Genomic DNA, 15,545 nt, shown 5'->3' on the forward strand with positions numbered 1-15,545 from the left:
CTATGATGTACACCCAACAATGTTCCAGATGAGAAAGGAACTCAGCCATGTCATTGTCCACGGTCCGACGACCAGGTTAAGAGCTGGAATTTGAACTCAGTTCTTCCCAAACTTTCCCATTGTATTATCTAAGTGCTCTATACATATTCAAAGTAGGCCGGTCCAAATTCAAGGCCCTTCACACTAGTAGCAACAAACTCTTATACAAAGAGCAAACCCTCTTCTGCCTAACAGAATGGCCTCTCTTTCTGCAAACCTACGGAAGGTATATATACAAGAAACACATGCTCAGTTCTAACTAATCCCTTCTCACTTTTCCCTGGCACCCAGTGCTGCCCCAACAGGCAGTCGGTAGAGAAAGGGTTAAACACTGGTGACAGTGCCCTCTCCAAAGTAGTGATTAAAAATAGAGAAAAAAAACCACTGATACATACTGTAAGCAGTAAGACAGATATCAAAAGTTTTCCTACATTTATTTATTTTCTGGCCAATTCAATCAGAGAAATACAGAAATACCTAGGTTGCTATGCCAGAAGGCCAGAGGGTCATTTCCTAACTGACAATACCTAAAAAAACCCATCATATTTCACTACTCCCTATCTGACACCCAAGCTCCTAAAAAGCTAGGGGAAAAAATCCCTGTGTGTACTCAAGAACGGTGTACATGAAGAAGTAAGTTCCCTACCTGGTGTCTTAGGATTGTCACTGCTCTATCAAACACTTTCACATCACACTTCATCACTGAAGGAAGTCAAGGCAGGAACTCAAGCAAGCAGGGAAGGAACCTGGAGGAAGAGCCTGATGCAGCAGCCATGGGGAAGAAGAGTACACTGGCTTACTCTTCAGGGCTTGCTTCAGTCTGATTTCACGTAGAAGCAAAGACCATCAGCCTAGGGTTGGCATCGCCCAGTGTGCTGCCCCACCCCAACCAACCAGAAAATGTTCTTGCAAGGTTGTCTACTGCCTTGATCTTATGGGAGCATTTTTCTCAGTTGAGGTTCCCTCCTCTCAGATGACTCTAATTTGTGTCAAGTGGGCACAAAATATCAGTCAGTACACCTGGAGTGTGGACAAAACCATAACAGTACAAGTAACATCCAAGTAACTTTCTAGAGTTCATATAAACTCAACACTGCTACTTAACTATTTCAATCCCGCTCTGTAGAGCTTGACAGACTTACTAATTAGAAATTTAATTACCAGGAGCTGGCTAGATGGCTCCACAGTTAAGAGCACTGACTGTTCTTCCAAAGGTCCTAAGTTCAATTCCCAACCACCACATGGTGGCCCACAACCATCTGTAATGGGATCCAGTGCCCTCTTTTGTATGAAGACAGTGACAGTGTATTCACATTCATTAAATAGATAAATCTTAAAAAACAAAAGATATATTTTTTTAAAAAATTAATTACCATTTAGGGTGGTAATCCCAACTGTAATCCCAGCACTGGGCAGAGCCCGTAGGACCAGGAGTTCAACTCTACAGTAAGGTTCTTCTCTAATGCAGTAAGTCGCACATCCTTATGACTCCTATTACTCAAGCTGCCTGTTAACACATCTATAAACAGTTTTGTTTGAGTGGCCCACTGGTAGGGATCAAAAGACAGTTTCTTCCAGAGCTAATGTCTCCAAAGCAGCAAAGTCAGGATCAACAGTACAAGTGCAAGGAAAGATACCAAAGGTGATTTGTGATGGCCCCAAGACACCAAAGCAGTTTCTAGAGAACTGCTGCCCATGATGGCCCCCAGGTACACTTAAGAGTGTGGGTGGACAAGCAAAACTACAGAGCACCAACCAGACCAATCTTCCAATGAGGACACAGACATACAGTGGGGCCATAATGTAGCTCCACCATCTGGTGCCAGAAGAAACAGCAAGTACAGACACACTGCAGACTGGCTCGTGCCTTGTTCTCAGAAGCTAACAGACAGCTCGTTTTATGGCATGTCCTCCCGTTCAGAGCAGTACTGACTATCTGGTATCTAGTTCATCCAAATGGAAACACAAGACAAACTATACGAACAATATTTTGGCCTCGGTATTCTCTTCTGTAAAATGGCCTCAAAAGCCCTTTTTCTCTGTGAGTTGACTATACAAACCATGAATGTGGGTGGTCACTGGATTTTCTCCTCATAAAACTTTTAAGAAAAGTAGGTGCTGTTGGCTATCTAAAAGTGTTTTCTAAATTGGCAAGAACGATCAGCATGTTAAGGTGTTGTCACCAAGCCTGACAACCTGAATTCAAATCCTCAGGACCCATAAAATGGGATGAACATACCTCTGCCAAGTTGTCCTCTGACCACCACATGCCATGGCGCAAGCGCGCACACACACATTTAAAGGGGAAGAGGGGAAGAGAAGTACTGGGAGCAGGCGCCAAAAGCAAAACAATAGTCACTTCCGAGAGGAGGGACTCCCGACAGTTTTATAATGAATCAGAACTAAACTAATCTTTATTAAGGTGTTTAGCTTTCCTAAAAGCCAGCCCTGTAATCCCAGGATTTAGAATCAAGGCAGGCTGTTTGAGGCATTTGTGGAGTACAGAATGAGACCTTGATTCAACAGGAAATTAAAAACATGGATTAAACATTTGAAATACAAAAGACCTTCAGTAGTACTTATGGGATAGATAGTAAAGTTGCTCTAACACACAGGACATAAGCTTGTGACCAGTGAGTAAATGCATTTGTCACCAAACAGCACTTGTCCCATGTGCACACACAGATAGATAAACATAAAGTTAAACAAAACAAAACAAAACAAAAAAAAAAAAAAGCAAAACAAAAAAAAAAAAAAAAAACCTTTCAGAGTGTGATAGTGGGTGCCTTTAATTCCTGCTTTGGGAGCCAGAAGCTTGAGAAGAATTGAAGATCAGCTTTAACTACACTCCGTCTTTAAAATTGCACTCCAGCTTGGCAACATGAGATAATATAGGGGGAAAATTACAAAATCATAGGAGTGGTAATAAAAAGATAAATAATAGCTGGAAAGATAGCTCAGAGCACTGACTGCTACTCTCCCAGAGGTCCTGAATTCAACTCCCAGCAACAAATGGTGGCTCACAACCATCTGTAATGGGATCTGATGCCCTCCTCTGGTGGGTCTGAAGACAGTGACAGTGTACTCAGCTACATAAAATATATCTTTTTTTAAAGATAAATGAAACGTACTTTTGGTTATTAAAGTTCTCCTTTTATTGAGACAGTGTCTCCCACTCTAATAGTCCATGCTACCTTTGAAATCATAGCAATCCTCATGTTTCCGCCTCCCAATACTGGGATCTCAGTTAATCTTGCCATCCACTTTTTTTTTTTTTTTCCTTTTCTTTTTTTCGGAGCTGGGGACCGAACCCAGGGCCTTGCGCTTGCTGGGCAAGCGCTCTACCACTGAGCTAAATCCCCAACCCGCCATCCACTTTTGAGTACAAATTTTCTTTCAGACTTGTGCCATATGTTTTGATGGAGAGAATTTGGGCATTTAGGGAATGACCTGTAGACTGGAGGTGTGACTTAGTCCACATACCACCACCACCAGAGAGGAATGTCTTGGCTGCCGTGTTCATGAAGAATCCGCAGTGTCAAAGCATCCAGCCATCTATATCTAACATCTATTTTCTAGCACTTTTATCACGTCTCCTCCAAAGCCTTTAACTTAAAGTTGAACCAACTGTTTTCACAGTCATTTCAAGGTTTACATAAGATTTAATTGTAATTACATGAATAAGCCCGACTGGAATAACCAGATTTGGGAACAAACAACGGACACTTGGCAAGCCTTCTGGGTAGAAGCCAACGAGGACAGAGGCACACCCCACAGCTGCCCACTAGGCAGGAGCTTCGGGGTAATAACCAGAATGCACCGCACCTACGAGCAGGAGACTAGGAAGCAGACGTAAGTTAGGAGAACACTGTTTGGGAAGATGTGGAGCAGTAACATCAGTAGGGCTTCAATAATGCAACTAAAATTTTAATTAACATGGCCAGAGCTTAAGTCCAAATACTTAATACATGACCAAGTAACAGATTCAAAGCATCCCAGCTTGGCCTTTACCAAGTGTTTATACACTTGACTTAATATATAATAGTTTTCCCCTCATCCTCTTTTGAAGTTTAAATAATCAACACACTCCCAGTGCTCTAGATAGACCCAGTACTGGGGGTGGGGCACAATTCTAACCAACTGTGAAGTGAGTATCTAGTAACTCTCCTAGCTACAACATGTTTCCAGCTGGTTTTTTGGGCCAGTGACTACAGATACAAATACTCAAAACCTAACAAAGGAGATGGCTCAACAGGTGATCCACATGACAGAACCAGTTCCTCCAAGTCGTAACCTTCCTCGCATCCTCGTGTGAGATAGCATACACACACACACACACACACACACACATACACACACACACACACACACACACACACACAAGTAAAATAAATGATTGTGAGGAAATATCTGTAGAGATATTAAAAGGTAATGAGGGATAGAAAGATGGTTCAGAGGTTAAGAGCAAAGGCTGCTCTTCCAGAGGACCTGGGTTCAATTCCCAACACCCACAAGGCAGCTAATAACTGCCTGTTCACTCCGGTTTTAGGGTATCCAACAATTTCATAGACATAACATCAATGCACATGAAATATAAATTATAAATAAGAATAACAAAATCAACCCTGAAAATAAGAACCCAATTGAACATTACTATCCATTTTAAATTTAACACACCATGAACCTGACTTCCTTTATACTGTCTGAATGCCACACTTACAGTGTCTAAAATTGCTGCTGCCTACAACTGGGGTTTTGTTTGCTACCCTCAGCTTTCCTACCACGTGCAAGACCCTAAGCTCTACAAAAAGTAAAGCACTGCCTCCCTAGACTCCTTGGAAAAGGAAAGGGTGTCTTTCCCAAGAGAAAGCAACACGAATGAACGTGGGAAAAGGAAAAAAAACGAGGCAGCTGACAACTTCAATTCTCCCTTCAGAACTGTAAATGCCACAATGTTTGTTTAACAAGGGAAAAAGATGCAAACTAGTTTCTTCTTTTTCCTTTTGGAGACATCTCACTACCTAGCCCTGGCTGGCCTAGAACTTCTTGTTTAGACCAGGTTGGCCTCAAACCTCTGCCTCCTCATTGCTGGAGATTAAAAGTGTGTACCAACCATACCAGAGGACACCATCATTTCTTTGAACTTTTTTTGTGCTACAGATCAAACCCCTGGGACTTTGCATTCCAGCACTAAGCTATATATTTGTAACTATAAATTGTATAAGAACTTTCTGAGGGGCTGGGGATTTAGCTCAGAGGTAGAGTGCTTACCTAGGAAGTGCAAGGCCCTGGGTTCGGTCCCCAGCTCCGGAAAAAAAAAAAAAAAAAGAACTTTCTGAACTTTATGAACTTAACTCACTTTCTGGGGTCATGGGGTAGTCTTGGGTATGTTTTTGAGAGGGTCTCATATTTCCAGCTGCTGGCCTCCTACATGCTATGTAACAAAGAATGACCTTGAACTCCTGATCTTTCTGCTTAAACCTCCAGATTGGACACCATCAGGCCCAGTTTATCTGGAGATTGGGACCAATGAAAATCAGGAATTCCTGTTTGCTAGGCAAACCAACTGAGCCACACTGGGCGCAGAGAATGTTTGAGACAGTTTTTTTATGTAGCCCACAAGGGCATGCATGAACTGAGAGACTGGATATGTAACTAAAGATGACCTTGAACTGTCTCCACTTTACAAGTCTGAAATTAGAGGCATTTGAAAAACTAGATCCTTAAACAGATTAGGTAAGGGCTGGTGATACAACTCTCTGTTCACAGGGAAAGGTAAACACCTTCCAAAGAAGCCTTAAGTTCTGAATTCAAGCCCAAGTAAAGAAGAAAGAACAGAGTCAGCACTGTCCTGTGACTTCCACATGAAGATGTCATAGCATGTGCTGTTTTCAACATTATAACCCAGTGGTACAGAGTCTGCTAAAGTTATCCTAAACAGCAGCCCGATCATTTGTTTCTGAAGTATCTGCTCCCATCTGGTATCAGGCTAAGGCCGAATGGCCAGGTTATCATTCCCTACTTCCGGTAGGAGTAACCAACTACAAGGATCATGGCAGAAAATACACACTGGGGGAAACAAGCAACTGGGTTATTGTCCAAGTGAATTGAGGCTCTGAAAGGCAACCTTTTCCAGTTATTTAAGGTATTGTAGTTGGAGTCATGCCCAACACAATTAAGACAGGATTATATTTCAATTTATGAGGTTCTCAAGGATGTCATTTAATAAGAAATATAATACTCATTTCTCCCAAAGCCTTCCCTCTACAATCACACTCAAACTCTTTGCTAAGGCAATAAACTAAATGGAAGGCATAGAAAGCTTTTGAGACCAATTGGAGAAAACATGCTGCCTTCCTCCAGCTCAAGTAATAATGCCACCTTCCATATGAAGCAGCACACTGTATCTATCTTCCACCCACATAATCTCAGTGACTGAGTAAAATGACAAAAGCAGTTATGACTTTTTCCACTTTAGCGAATAGTGAAGATTCACACCATGAACCATTTATTCTGTTAAGAACTAAGTCCAGTGGGTCTCTAAGTCCTGCTCTTTGGAATACAGTCAGTCCTTCCTCTCCCCAAAATTCAGGAGAACAGATGACAGCTCTTCCACGAAGGCAGTAAAAACATAAGGCAATAAAGCAGCACCCCCCCTTCAAGGTTATGCCACCTCCTGCATAGGCACCCCAACTCGACAAAGTAACCAAATCCTCAACTCCATACGCACACAAGGTAAAGAAAGCGCTTCCTAAATGCAGTTTTCTTTGCTTTCACTAACATGGGTCTGAGTGAGAACTAGTGATATGTCCCACCATCAAAGACCTGGAACTGAAAATATTCCTGCGCTAGGGAGCCTGGCCCCTGCTCCTCAGTCCCGAAGTAGTTTGAGAAGGTTCAAGGGCACTCGGTGAGGGTTTGGCTCCCCAACGCTCACCTGCTGGGACCTGGGGCACCTCAAAGCGGAAGGTCAGGTCAGCCACATCCTTTCCTCCTCCCACGCCCCGCTCCGCAGCTCCTGGAGCTCCCACTCAGGCCGCGCCTGGAACCTCCCGCCCGACTTTTGACATCACGGAGGAGGGGAAGGTTCCACCGGGCCGTCCCTTTGTGACGTCACAATGACAACAGAGCGGCAGCTCCAAAAGGGGAGGACCGAGGAACTAAAGCCACAGGGGGCAAGGGGCGGAGAGAGGACGTGACGGCCCGGATGGGGGGTGCAAAGGCTCAAGGCAAAAGAAGGCCGCGGGGCGGGGAGGGGGCGCGCTGACTTACCTCCTGCTTAACCTGTTGCTCTCGAGACCGCGCCGGAGCCTGCGGGCAGGGCGGCTTAGAGATGCCAGAGCCGCCAAGCTCAGCCTTGTGCTCTGCGGGGGGCGCCAGAGGCATCCTTCCCTTCCTCCCCGCCCCCCCCAACTACCCCCTAGCCTCACTAACCCAGCCTGTCCCGCCCCGAGTCAGCACGCCGCGCCGCCCGCGAGCCCCACCCACCCGCCCGGCCAGAGCACAACCCAGAGTCTGCCCCCTACAGGCCGCCCGCGCGCCCGCTTCCCGAGCCCGGGCCACGGCCCAGAGCGCTGCGGGCCCCGCGCACCCTCTGGGCCGGCTGCGTCCGGAACACCGCCTGGGCCGACTGGGTTCCCACAGCAGCAACTCACGCTCTGCCTCGCACGGCCACCGCCGGCCACCTCGGCTTGGGGCCGGATGTCCAGACTCGACAGGATCTACTGGCCTCCAGCAAAAAACAAAAAAAGCCTACCCATGGTGTTCTCCAACTTATCGGGATCCGGGATGGGGGGGGGGGGTTCTTGTCCCAAGTTCTACCCCATCTCCTTTGTGGCTACGTCAGAAACAGACATGGTCTGGGCAGGAGTCCACGCTCCAAGGCAAAGCTCTGTGTGTCCATGCAGTTTCTACACATCGAGTTTAAACTAGTCCTTTGCGCTTTACCCAGCCCTCTGCAATGCGGATGTATTTTAATTCTTAAATTCCTTATGGAATAGCTTGTAAGTTGAGCTTCATTATTTAATCTTGCCTTTCTTTCATAGTTAAGTTTACGTGTATAGATTAGGATCAGCTCTCCGGAAGAGGTATTCAGGTTTTCCATTAAATACACACACATATATATACATATTTTACAAAAGCACTGCCCCAAAGGTCATCTCCCATTATACACTCCACACTAACCAAAAAGGGAAAACATTAAGACCAAATTATCGACCCTAGTTAAATAAAACTTTCTTATAAGGTCGCATTTTTCTTTATGTACCTTCAAGGACCCTTTTTTTCTGGAAAAAGGAAAATGTGTTCTTTGCTCTAAAGCATATGTAGCTAACCACCGGATCACTCGAGTGCATATTTGGTTAATCCCCCGATTCCCCTCTATACTCCCTCCCCCCAAACTTACCAAAAAAAAGCCACTACACAAAACAAAAACACTCCCTATGCCAAGCAAAACGCTGCTATACTATGCACAAAACAAATGTAACCATTACAACCCATTTCAGAAACCCAGTTTACAGGACGAAATTATTCGTACTAACAGTTGCACTCACTCAAACACATACACTTTTACATGAGCTATGTTTTCCCCCTCAAACTAGAAACCATGATTTCTTTTTAGAATCAAAACCAGCCTCTTTATAAAAGTCAATACCAATAAATGCATTCCCTGTAACATAATTCCCAACTGGGTTATGTTGCAAACTAGATAAGCCAAAAACGGCCACATATATTAAATGTGCAAGATCGCCATAATCGTACTCTGAATTGCAACTTAAAGAGCTTCCAACACACACACCTTACACGATTTTCCAAATAACACTAATAACCGGCTCATTTGTATGCAAAGTGCAATATGGGGCCAAATCCTCCCGAGAATGCAGTTAGATCACTGCAGCCCCCCCCCCCCACACACACACACACAGAACCCCAACCTCCACCAAAACCCCTTGCCTTTCATCTAAAGTACATTAACGTTGTGTCATTCGAGGTCAATTTATATACTTGAGGTATCTGTACACCAGTCTGTTTTCTCAACCAAACTAGGCAGACACGACTTTGCCTGAAAAGCCCTTTCGGAAAAAGAAAGAGCCTTATCGGACGCTACGTTTAGAACCTTTCAGCTGCAGAATTATCTATAAACTTGACATTCACAGCCATCGCTTAAAACTGCAAGCCAAAGGATGTGTTGTTAGGAGCACTTACGTATTTCTTCTGAATGATATTCCTCTTGGGTCTTTCCTTGCTCATTCTGAGATCCAAATGCTGATTGCAAAAGGGGACAATTGCTTCATGAATTTAAAGCCGTCAGAAATTTGCAAAAAAATATCCTGGTGGTTTTTATTGTTGGTGGTGGTGGTTGATCTTGTAATCCGACTTTTCTTCCTCTTCCCCCAAAGCCAGATTCGCCTTGAAATAAATCCGAAATTGAGAAGGATAAAAGAAAAAAAATAAAAAGAGCCAAAGACGAACGAAGCAAACAAGAAAAATTCACTTTAGTAAAACACTCATAATGGAAAATTTCCCCCGAAACATACAACAGACACAAAAAAAAAGAAAAAAAGAAAAAAAAACCGACGCCCTTCACTCCCCCCCTTTTTCTTCCAAAAACTACATCAGCGAAACGTGAAGGTCCTTAGCATCTGATCTGTAGTTACATCTTGAAAAAGAAAAAGGAAAGATAAATTTAAAACGTTGGAAGTCACGTTTGTGCTGCAGCAGCAGTGCGAGCAGAAGAGTCAACTCCAGCGGCGGCGGCGGCGGCGGCAGCACCACAGCGGAGGGCTCGCCGAGTCTCTTTTTTCCAAGCCCCCTAACCAATGAGAGAGAGGCTATCCAGCCCAACTTTAAATGGACTCTGCTTTTATACAAGTTAGGGCTCCTCGGCTAATTCGCCATCTCTCGCCAGCCGAAAACTCCCACAGCTGAGCCCCCGCACGCCTGCCTACCCTTTGCCCACAAACCCTGGCCCAGTGCAGAGAACTCCCGCAGCCCCGTCGACGAGACCCCGGAGAGGCCTCAGCGAATCCTTTGCGGGCCGCCCGTCAGGCGCCTCTCCCATGCCGAGCCCAGTCCTGGAATTGAGAGAGGCTCCCTAGCTCAATGCATGGCACGCTCGGTCGCTCCACCTCAGCCCCTTTCCCCCCGGCAGTCCGCTCACCCAACAGTCGCCGCATGCAAGCCTTCGCCACTGCCCTCACGTCTACCTGCAGCCGGGCAGCAGGGTACCACTGCCCCAGGACGCCCGGCCCGGGGGAGAGCCGCCTATTCCCGGGGCACCTTAGAATAGTCCCCTTGATCTTCTGGAAGTTGTAGTCCCTTGACTACAAAATGGCTATGGCCACGGAAGCTAAGAACTACAATTCCCAGCGTGCCCCACACCTCCTGTCACTCAACTCCCTTCCCTGAGGTCTCCCCCTCCCCCTTCCCCAGCCCTGCCAACAAACGCTTGGACGTGTCCCGCGTGCGACACTGCTAGAGGGTGGCTCGGGATTGGCCCGCGGAGCGTGTGGTCCGGGAGCGAGGAACTCCCCACGCCGGCCCGCCCCCAGTCCCCTCCCCGCGGGCCGCCGGCCCGGCCCCGCGCGCCCCGCCCCCACCCCGGGCGCGAACCGCCTGTGGAATCGAGGAATCGCGCGCGAGAGCGCGCCGCGGGCCCGCGAGGGAAAGCCGCCAGGCTTCCCCGGGGAAGGCCTCGGAGCGTGGCGGCGCGGGGGGCGGTGTCAGCGAGGGCTTGGAGCGGGTCCTAAGCAAAAAAAAAAAAAAAAAAAAACTGGGCCACGCACCAAGAGGAATCCTCGGTGCGAACTCGCTGATCGGCGGCGTCTGCTGCTTCTGCCGTTGCAGGCGGTGTCACCTCAGGACAGCGCCCGTGTGCCGAGCAAACGCCGCGCGGCCGGCCGGGGTGGTCCGAGGTCACGGCTTAACGCCGGCCGGCGGCCGCACGCGAGCCCACGCGCGGAGCGGAAGGGAGGGCAGCCTCTGGGCTAGGCACGCGGCCTCGTGGTCGCCAGCCCGCGTATCTCCGGCCGGCGCGACACTAGGCCAGCGCTGGTGGCTCGGAGGTGAAGCCCCGCCGTCTCTGAAGACGGTTAAGGGGGTCTTTACCCTCAAGACTAGGGCTGTCCGCGAGTGAGACTCAAACGCTGAGGTGAAAACATCCGCGGAATATGGAGACCGAACCACACACAGGCCGACCGTAAGGAAACGTCTCGAACACTGAGTGCCCAAAAGACCAACGGTCTGTGCCCCACAGCCTTACCTGCCCCAGCCCCTGCCCAGGCTCGCCAGTCGCTCAGATCAATGGATCGCAGGCCCTGCTGTCGCTCTCTGGGGCATTCGCACTCGCAGTAACTTTATCAAGTCTCACGGCAGCTTCTGCGCTAATTTCCTGGTTCTAACCTATGGTCTTCAAGGTCCTGTTTTTCAAATCTGACTGGCTAGCCTCAGGAAAAAACGAAAAGGCTGGAGCCTCTCCCCTCCACCTGCATGCACATTGTATTCTTCCTCCGGTTCCCGGCAGTTCAGCACTCGAGTCACGACCACTGCGTATTAGTTGCAACAGTCGTGGTGTCTAGAAAGTTCCAAAAAAGCGAGTTAACACCTATGGGTTCAAATGGCACAGTGACCACTTCAGACAAGTAAGCAATGGCTTTCCGAAGCTTCTCACAGTTTCCACATCTACAAGTTGACTCTGGCCAAAGCTTACGAGGATTCTAAAGTAACAAAAACCTAGTTTAGAACCAGGCAGGTAACTGGACTCTTTTATGCGTTGACATGACTCCCTTACTTAAAAATATATACATACCTCATTATTAGTCTTTTTTTTTTTAAGTTTCTAAAACACGTTCATTTTACAATCCGGAAAAAAATTAACTGCCCGTGTGTCCTAAATGTTGCACAAATTGTACATTGTTTCCATTTGGTCGGAATGGTCGAATGCATTCTCTTTTACAGTTGGGTTTTGACCACCCAAGTAACTTTATAGTCGTCTTGCCACAAGGTGATTTCCAAACCCATTCTGTTCATTATAACCTGCTCACTAGAGGTGTCTGCTTTCTCCACATCGTTATGATTTTAAACAGCTCTGCGTAAATTTCATGTCATGTCTGTCAGACCCAGGCAATTATTAAAGAACAAAGGTGAGTTTCTTGTAGGTTTCTTGTGGGCCAAGTTGGGGTCCTCAGTCCTGGGCCTGCGAAGTCTCCTGCCAGACTTACCAACTCCTAGTCACAGGCAGTAGGAGAAACCATTCTGTTAGTGTAGTGGAGGCCTAAGGGGTTATAGAGGAGGAATTTGCTCATTTCCATAAGGGCTTAGATAATGCTAGTGTTGTTTTCCTTGTAAAGGAAAATGGATTGTCCTTTGTGGTTTAAAGTCTTCCCTGCTGTGGGAGTGACTATCTCCTGATGACTACTATCCCCCACCACCCAGGCCAGGCCAAATATTACGTTTGTTTCCCCCTTTTTTTTTTTATTTTTTTGGAGGTCTAATTTGCTTTTTCTTGTGATGATTTTTTTTTTTTTTTTGGTTCTTTTTTTCGGAGCTGGGGACCGAACCCAGCGCCTTGCGCTTCCTAGGCAAGCACTCTACCACTGAGCTAAATCCCCAACCCCTCTTGTGATGATTTTTAACTCGTAAAAGAACTAGGAGTGGATTCCTCTGGACCACATGCAAGTTCTGTCCTTCTCTATGAGGATACAGAATCCTCTCTAAATTAGCACATCACAGGACCTGGTAAATGCAAGCCCATACTCCTGATTCTCCCCAGGTAGTGGCTACAGGACAATCTGGAGGTAAAGGGCAGCCTAGAATACATGAGACAATCTTTTTTTTTTTTCTTCTTTTTTCTTTTTTTCGGAGCTGGGGACCGAACCCAGGGCCTTGCGTTTGCTAGGCAAGCGCTCTACCACTGAGCTAAATCCCCAACCCCACATGAGACGATCTTTAAAAAAAAAAAAAAGAAGGGGTTGGGGATTTAGCTCAGCGCTAGAGCGCTTGCCTAGCAAGCACAAGGCCCTGGGTTCAGTCCCCAGCTCCGGGGAAAAAAAAAAAAGAAGAAAAATTTCAAGGGTCAGTGGTAATACTGTCTATTTTTCTTCCTTTCTCTTGAACTCAGAAATTAGCAGGGCTCTGCCTCCCGGGTGAGGGAATTAAAAGCCAGTGCCACCAAGCCATAATGTTTTGTATTCTCTTCTGAGCCTCAGGAACTTGATAGAGTTGAAAAGGTGTCTTTTTTTTTTTTTTTTTTTTTTTTTGGTTCTTTTTTTCGGAGCTGGGGACCGAACCCAGGGCCTTGCGCTTCCTAGGTAAGCACTCTACCACTGAGCTAAATCCCCAGCCCTCATTTTTTAATATCTCAAACAAGCTCCAATGGCCAACATTTAGGCTATTGACAGACAATTAAGCAGCTATGATCATCTCCCAGTCCCACTTTTGGCACAGCTATTTTTACTTTTGTATTAACAAGATCCATTTTAGTATCATACAGTGCTCAGTTAAGCCTGACTGCTTAACCTACTCATTCCTGAATGTCCCTTGATATTTCAGCTACTTCTTTAAAAAAAACAAAAAAACAATCTGTTTAAATGTTTTCAGGGTTGCATGTGTGGATGCCACAGAGGCCAAACGCATAGGATTCCCTGGAACTGGAGTCATTAAAGGTTATGAACCACCTGTCATGGAGCCCGGGAAATAAAGTGTGGTGGTTTGAAGAGCACTTAAAGCCATCCAAGCATCTCCCCACTTCCACACCCACTCCCCCCCCCTTTTTTTTTGAGAGTCTCTGTGTAACCCAGACTGTATCGAGTTCCTACTTTTCTTTGACCACATTTTAATTATTTATGTGTGGATGTGAATGAATTGGAGAGCAATCTTCAAAAGTCCGTTCCTTCCCTCCAACACGTGAGTCCTGTGGAGAGAGAACTGAACTCGGATAAAATTTGATGGCAAGCACTTTTATCCCCTAAACCATCTCAGAGGCTCCTTGATAAAGCTTTTGAGCTTAACATTTTAGTTCTACTATATGTCCTGATTGTGTTACTTTCGTATCTTATCCTTAATTATATCAAAAAGTTCAAGGACCCATGATCTCCTCATATTGAGACAAACCTTAGGCAAATGGTTGAATCAACACGAATCAGGTGTCTCTACATAGCTGGCCTGCAACTCACAAAGATCCACCTGCCTCTGTCTCTCAGTTGCTGTGATAGAAGGCAGCCCTACCACACCTGATCCTTCAGCCCATCTGGATGTCAGGTGTGTATCATCTATAAGATGAAAGGGCTTAATTCAGTTATCACCAACGGCTTCTCCGGATCTCACCTGGTCTAATTCTAACGACCTTGTGCTGTTTGCTGGCCCCAAACAGGCTTAAATGCAAACTGCTGTGTAAGAATTGTTAGGGCAGGCCTCTTGCCTGTTACCAGTTGCCTAGCGCATCAATTGAGTTCTTCCTCTCCCCCCTCCCCAGACACTCCCAGGTTGGGTCTCAATGTGTAGCCCTGGCTGGCCTGGAATTTGCTATGTAGGCTGGCCTGGAATTCAAAGTTCTACCTGCCTTTGTGCTGGGATTAAAGGCCTAACTTTTCATTTGAATATCTTTGTATACTTTTTAAAGCACTTCAACAGCAAGGAAGGACACTGTAGTGAACATCTTTAATCTCACCTCTCAGGAGGCAAAAGCTGGCAGATTTAAAAAAAATATATAACATAATGTAACACATAAACAACATAAATGAAAGTAAACTTTACCAACTTCCCCGCTTCAATATAAAATGAAGCATTTAAGTGTGTTTTTCTGTTTTGGATTGGTTTTTGTTTGTGTTGCAGGGTGGAGGTGGGGGTTATGTTGTTTTATTATGTTGGGTTTTGTTTTGTTTTTAAGGTTTTATTTTTTGTATCTGAGTCCACTGTCATCTTCAGACACACCAGAAGAGGGCATCAGATCTCATTACAGATGGTTGTGAGCCACCACATGGTTGCTAGGAATTAAACTAAGGACCTCTGGAGGAGCAGCCAGTGCTCTTAACCGCTGAGCAGTCTCTCCAGCCCTATCCAGTTGGTTGGGTTTTGAGACAGTTTTGTTGTGTACCCCTGGCTATCCTGGAACTTGCTTTGCAGACCAGGCTGGCCTTAAACTCACAGAAATCTGCCTGCTTCTGCCTCCTGAGTACTGGAAATAAATGAGGGTAACCACCACTGCCACCTAGATCTGATTTTTTTTAAAGGTCACGCATTCTGTTCCACCAGCTTTGTGTAGATCAACACTCTTATGTTCTCCAAACTGTGATTTAAGAAACATTATCCCATAAAATATTACTAGGTGTAGCTGGAAAGAAAAGTGTTCTTAGAGTGTGCAGTAGTAATGAACACTTTCGTTTCCAACAAAAGAGGCAAGCGATCTGTATGAGTTCAAAGTGATCCAGGTCTTCCACATAGTGAGGTCTTAGCCAAAAAGAAAAAAATAAAAGGATTCTTAAATTTTATCCAAAATCTAGGGCCTGGGG

The 15,545-nt window shown here is 46.0% G+C and overlaps 2 protein-coding genes across 10 annotated transcripts in view; one reads left to right on the plus strand and one right to left on the minus strand.

The window, feature by feature from the left end:
- Positions 1 to 11,441, minus strand: part of Jarid2 (jumonji and AT-rich interaction domain containing 2) — a 180,382-nt gene extending 168,941 nt beyond the window's left edge. For 2 of the 9 annotated variants that reach the window (XM_017600711.3, XM_063276746.1), the window contains exon 1: positions 6,977 to 7,293. Coding sequence is in view for 6 of the 9 variants with exons in the window: in XM_039096472.2 (XP_038952400.1) it covers positions 7,312 to 7,425 (114 nt within the window). In the remaining 3 variants the exon portion in view is untranslated. The other 7 variants (XM_039096474.2, XM_017600709.3, XM_017600710.3 and 4 more) reach the window with 7 other exon arrangements.
- Jarid2l1 (jumonji and AT-rich interaction domain containing 2 like 1) lies at positions 10,141 to 14,058 on the plus strand. Its single transcript, XM_063276985.1, has 3 exons — positions 10,141 to 10,262; positions 10,519 to 12,179; positions 13,636 to 14,058. Exons 1-2 carry the CDS (start codon positions 10,141 to 10,143, stop codon positions 11,171 to 11,173), a joined length of 777 nt encoding a protein of 258 aa, XP_063133055.1. The 3' UTR covers positions 11,174 to 12,179; positions 13,636 to 14,058.
- Positions 14,059 to 15,545: the final 1,487 nt, after the last annotated feature.

This window comes from Rattus norvegicus, chromosome 17 (genome assembly GCF_036323735.1).
Source record: "Rattus norvegicus strain BN/NHsdMcwi chromosome 17, GRCr8, whole genome shotgun sequence".
Taxonomy (NCBI): domain Eukaryota; kingdom Metazoa; phylum Chordata; class Mammalia; order Rodentia; family Muridae; genus Rattus; species Rattus norvegicus.

What these genes read in the sequence shown, in the direction of transcription:
- Jarid2l1 (XM_063276985.1), top strand. Translation starts at nt 10,141, where the DNA reads ATGCATGGCACGCTCGGTCGCTCCACCTCAGCCCCTTTCCCCCCGGCA. An exon ending in ACCTGCAGCCGGGCAGCAGG is followed by an intron (nt 10,263 to 10,518) that starts GTACCACTGCCC and finishes ACACTGCTAGAG; the next exon opens with GGTGGCTCGGGATTGGCCCG.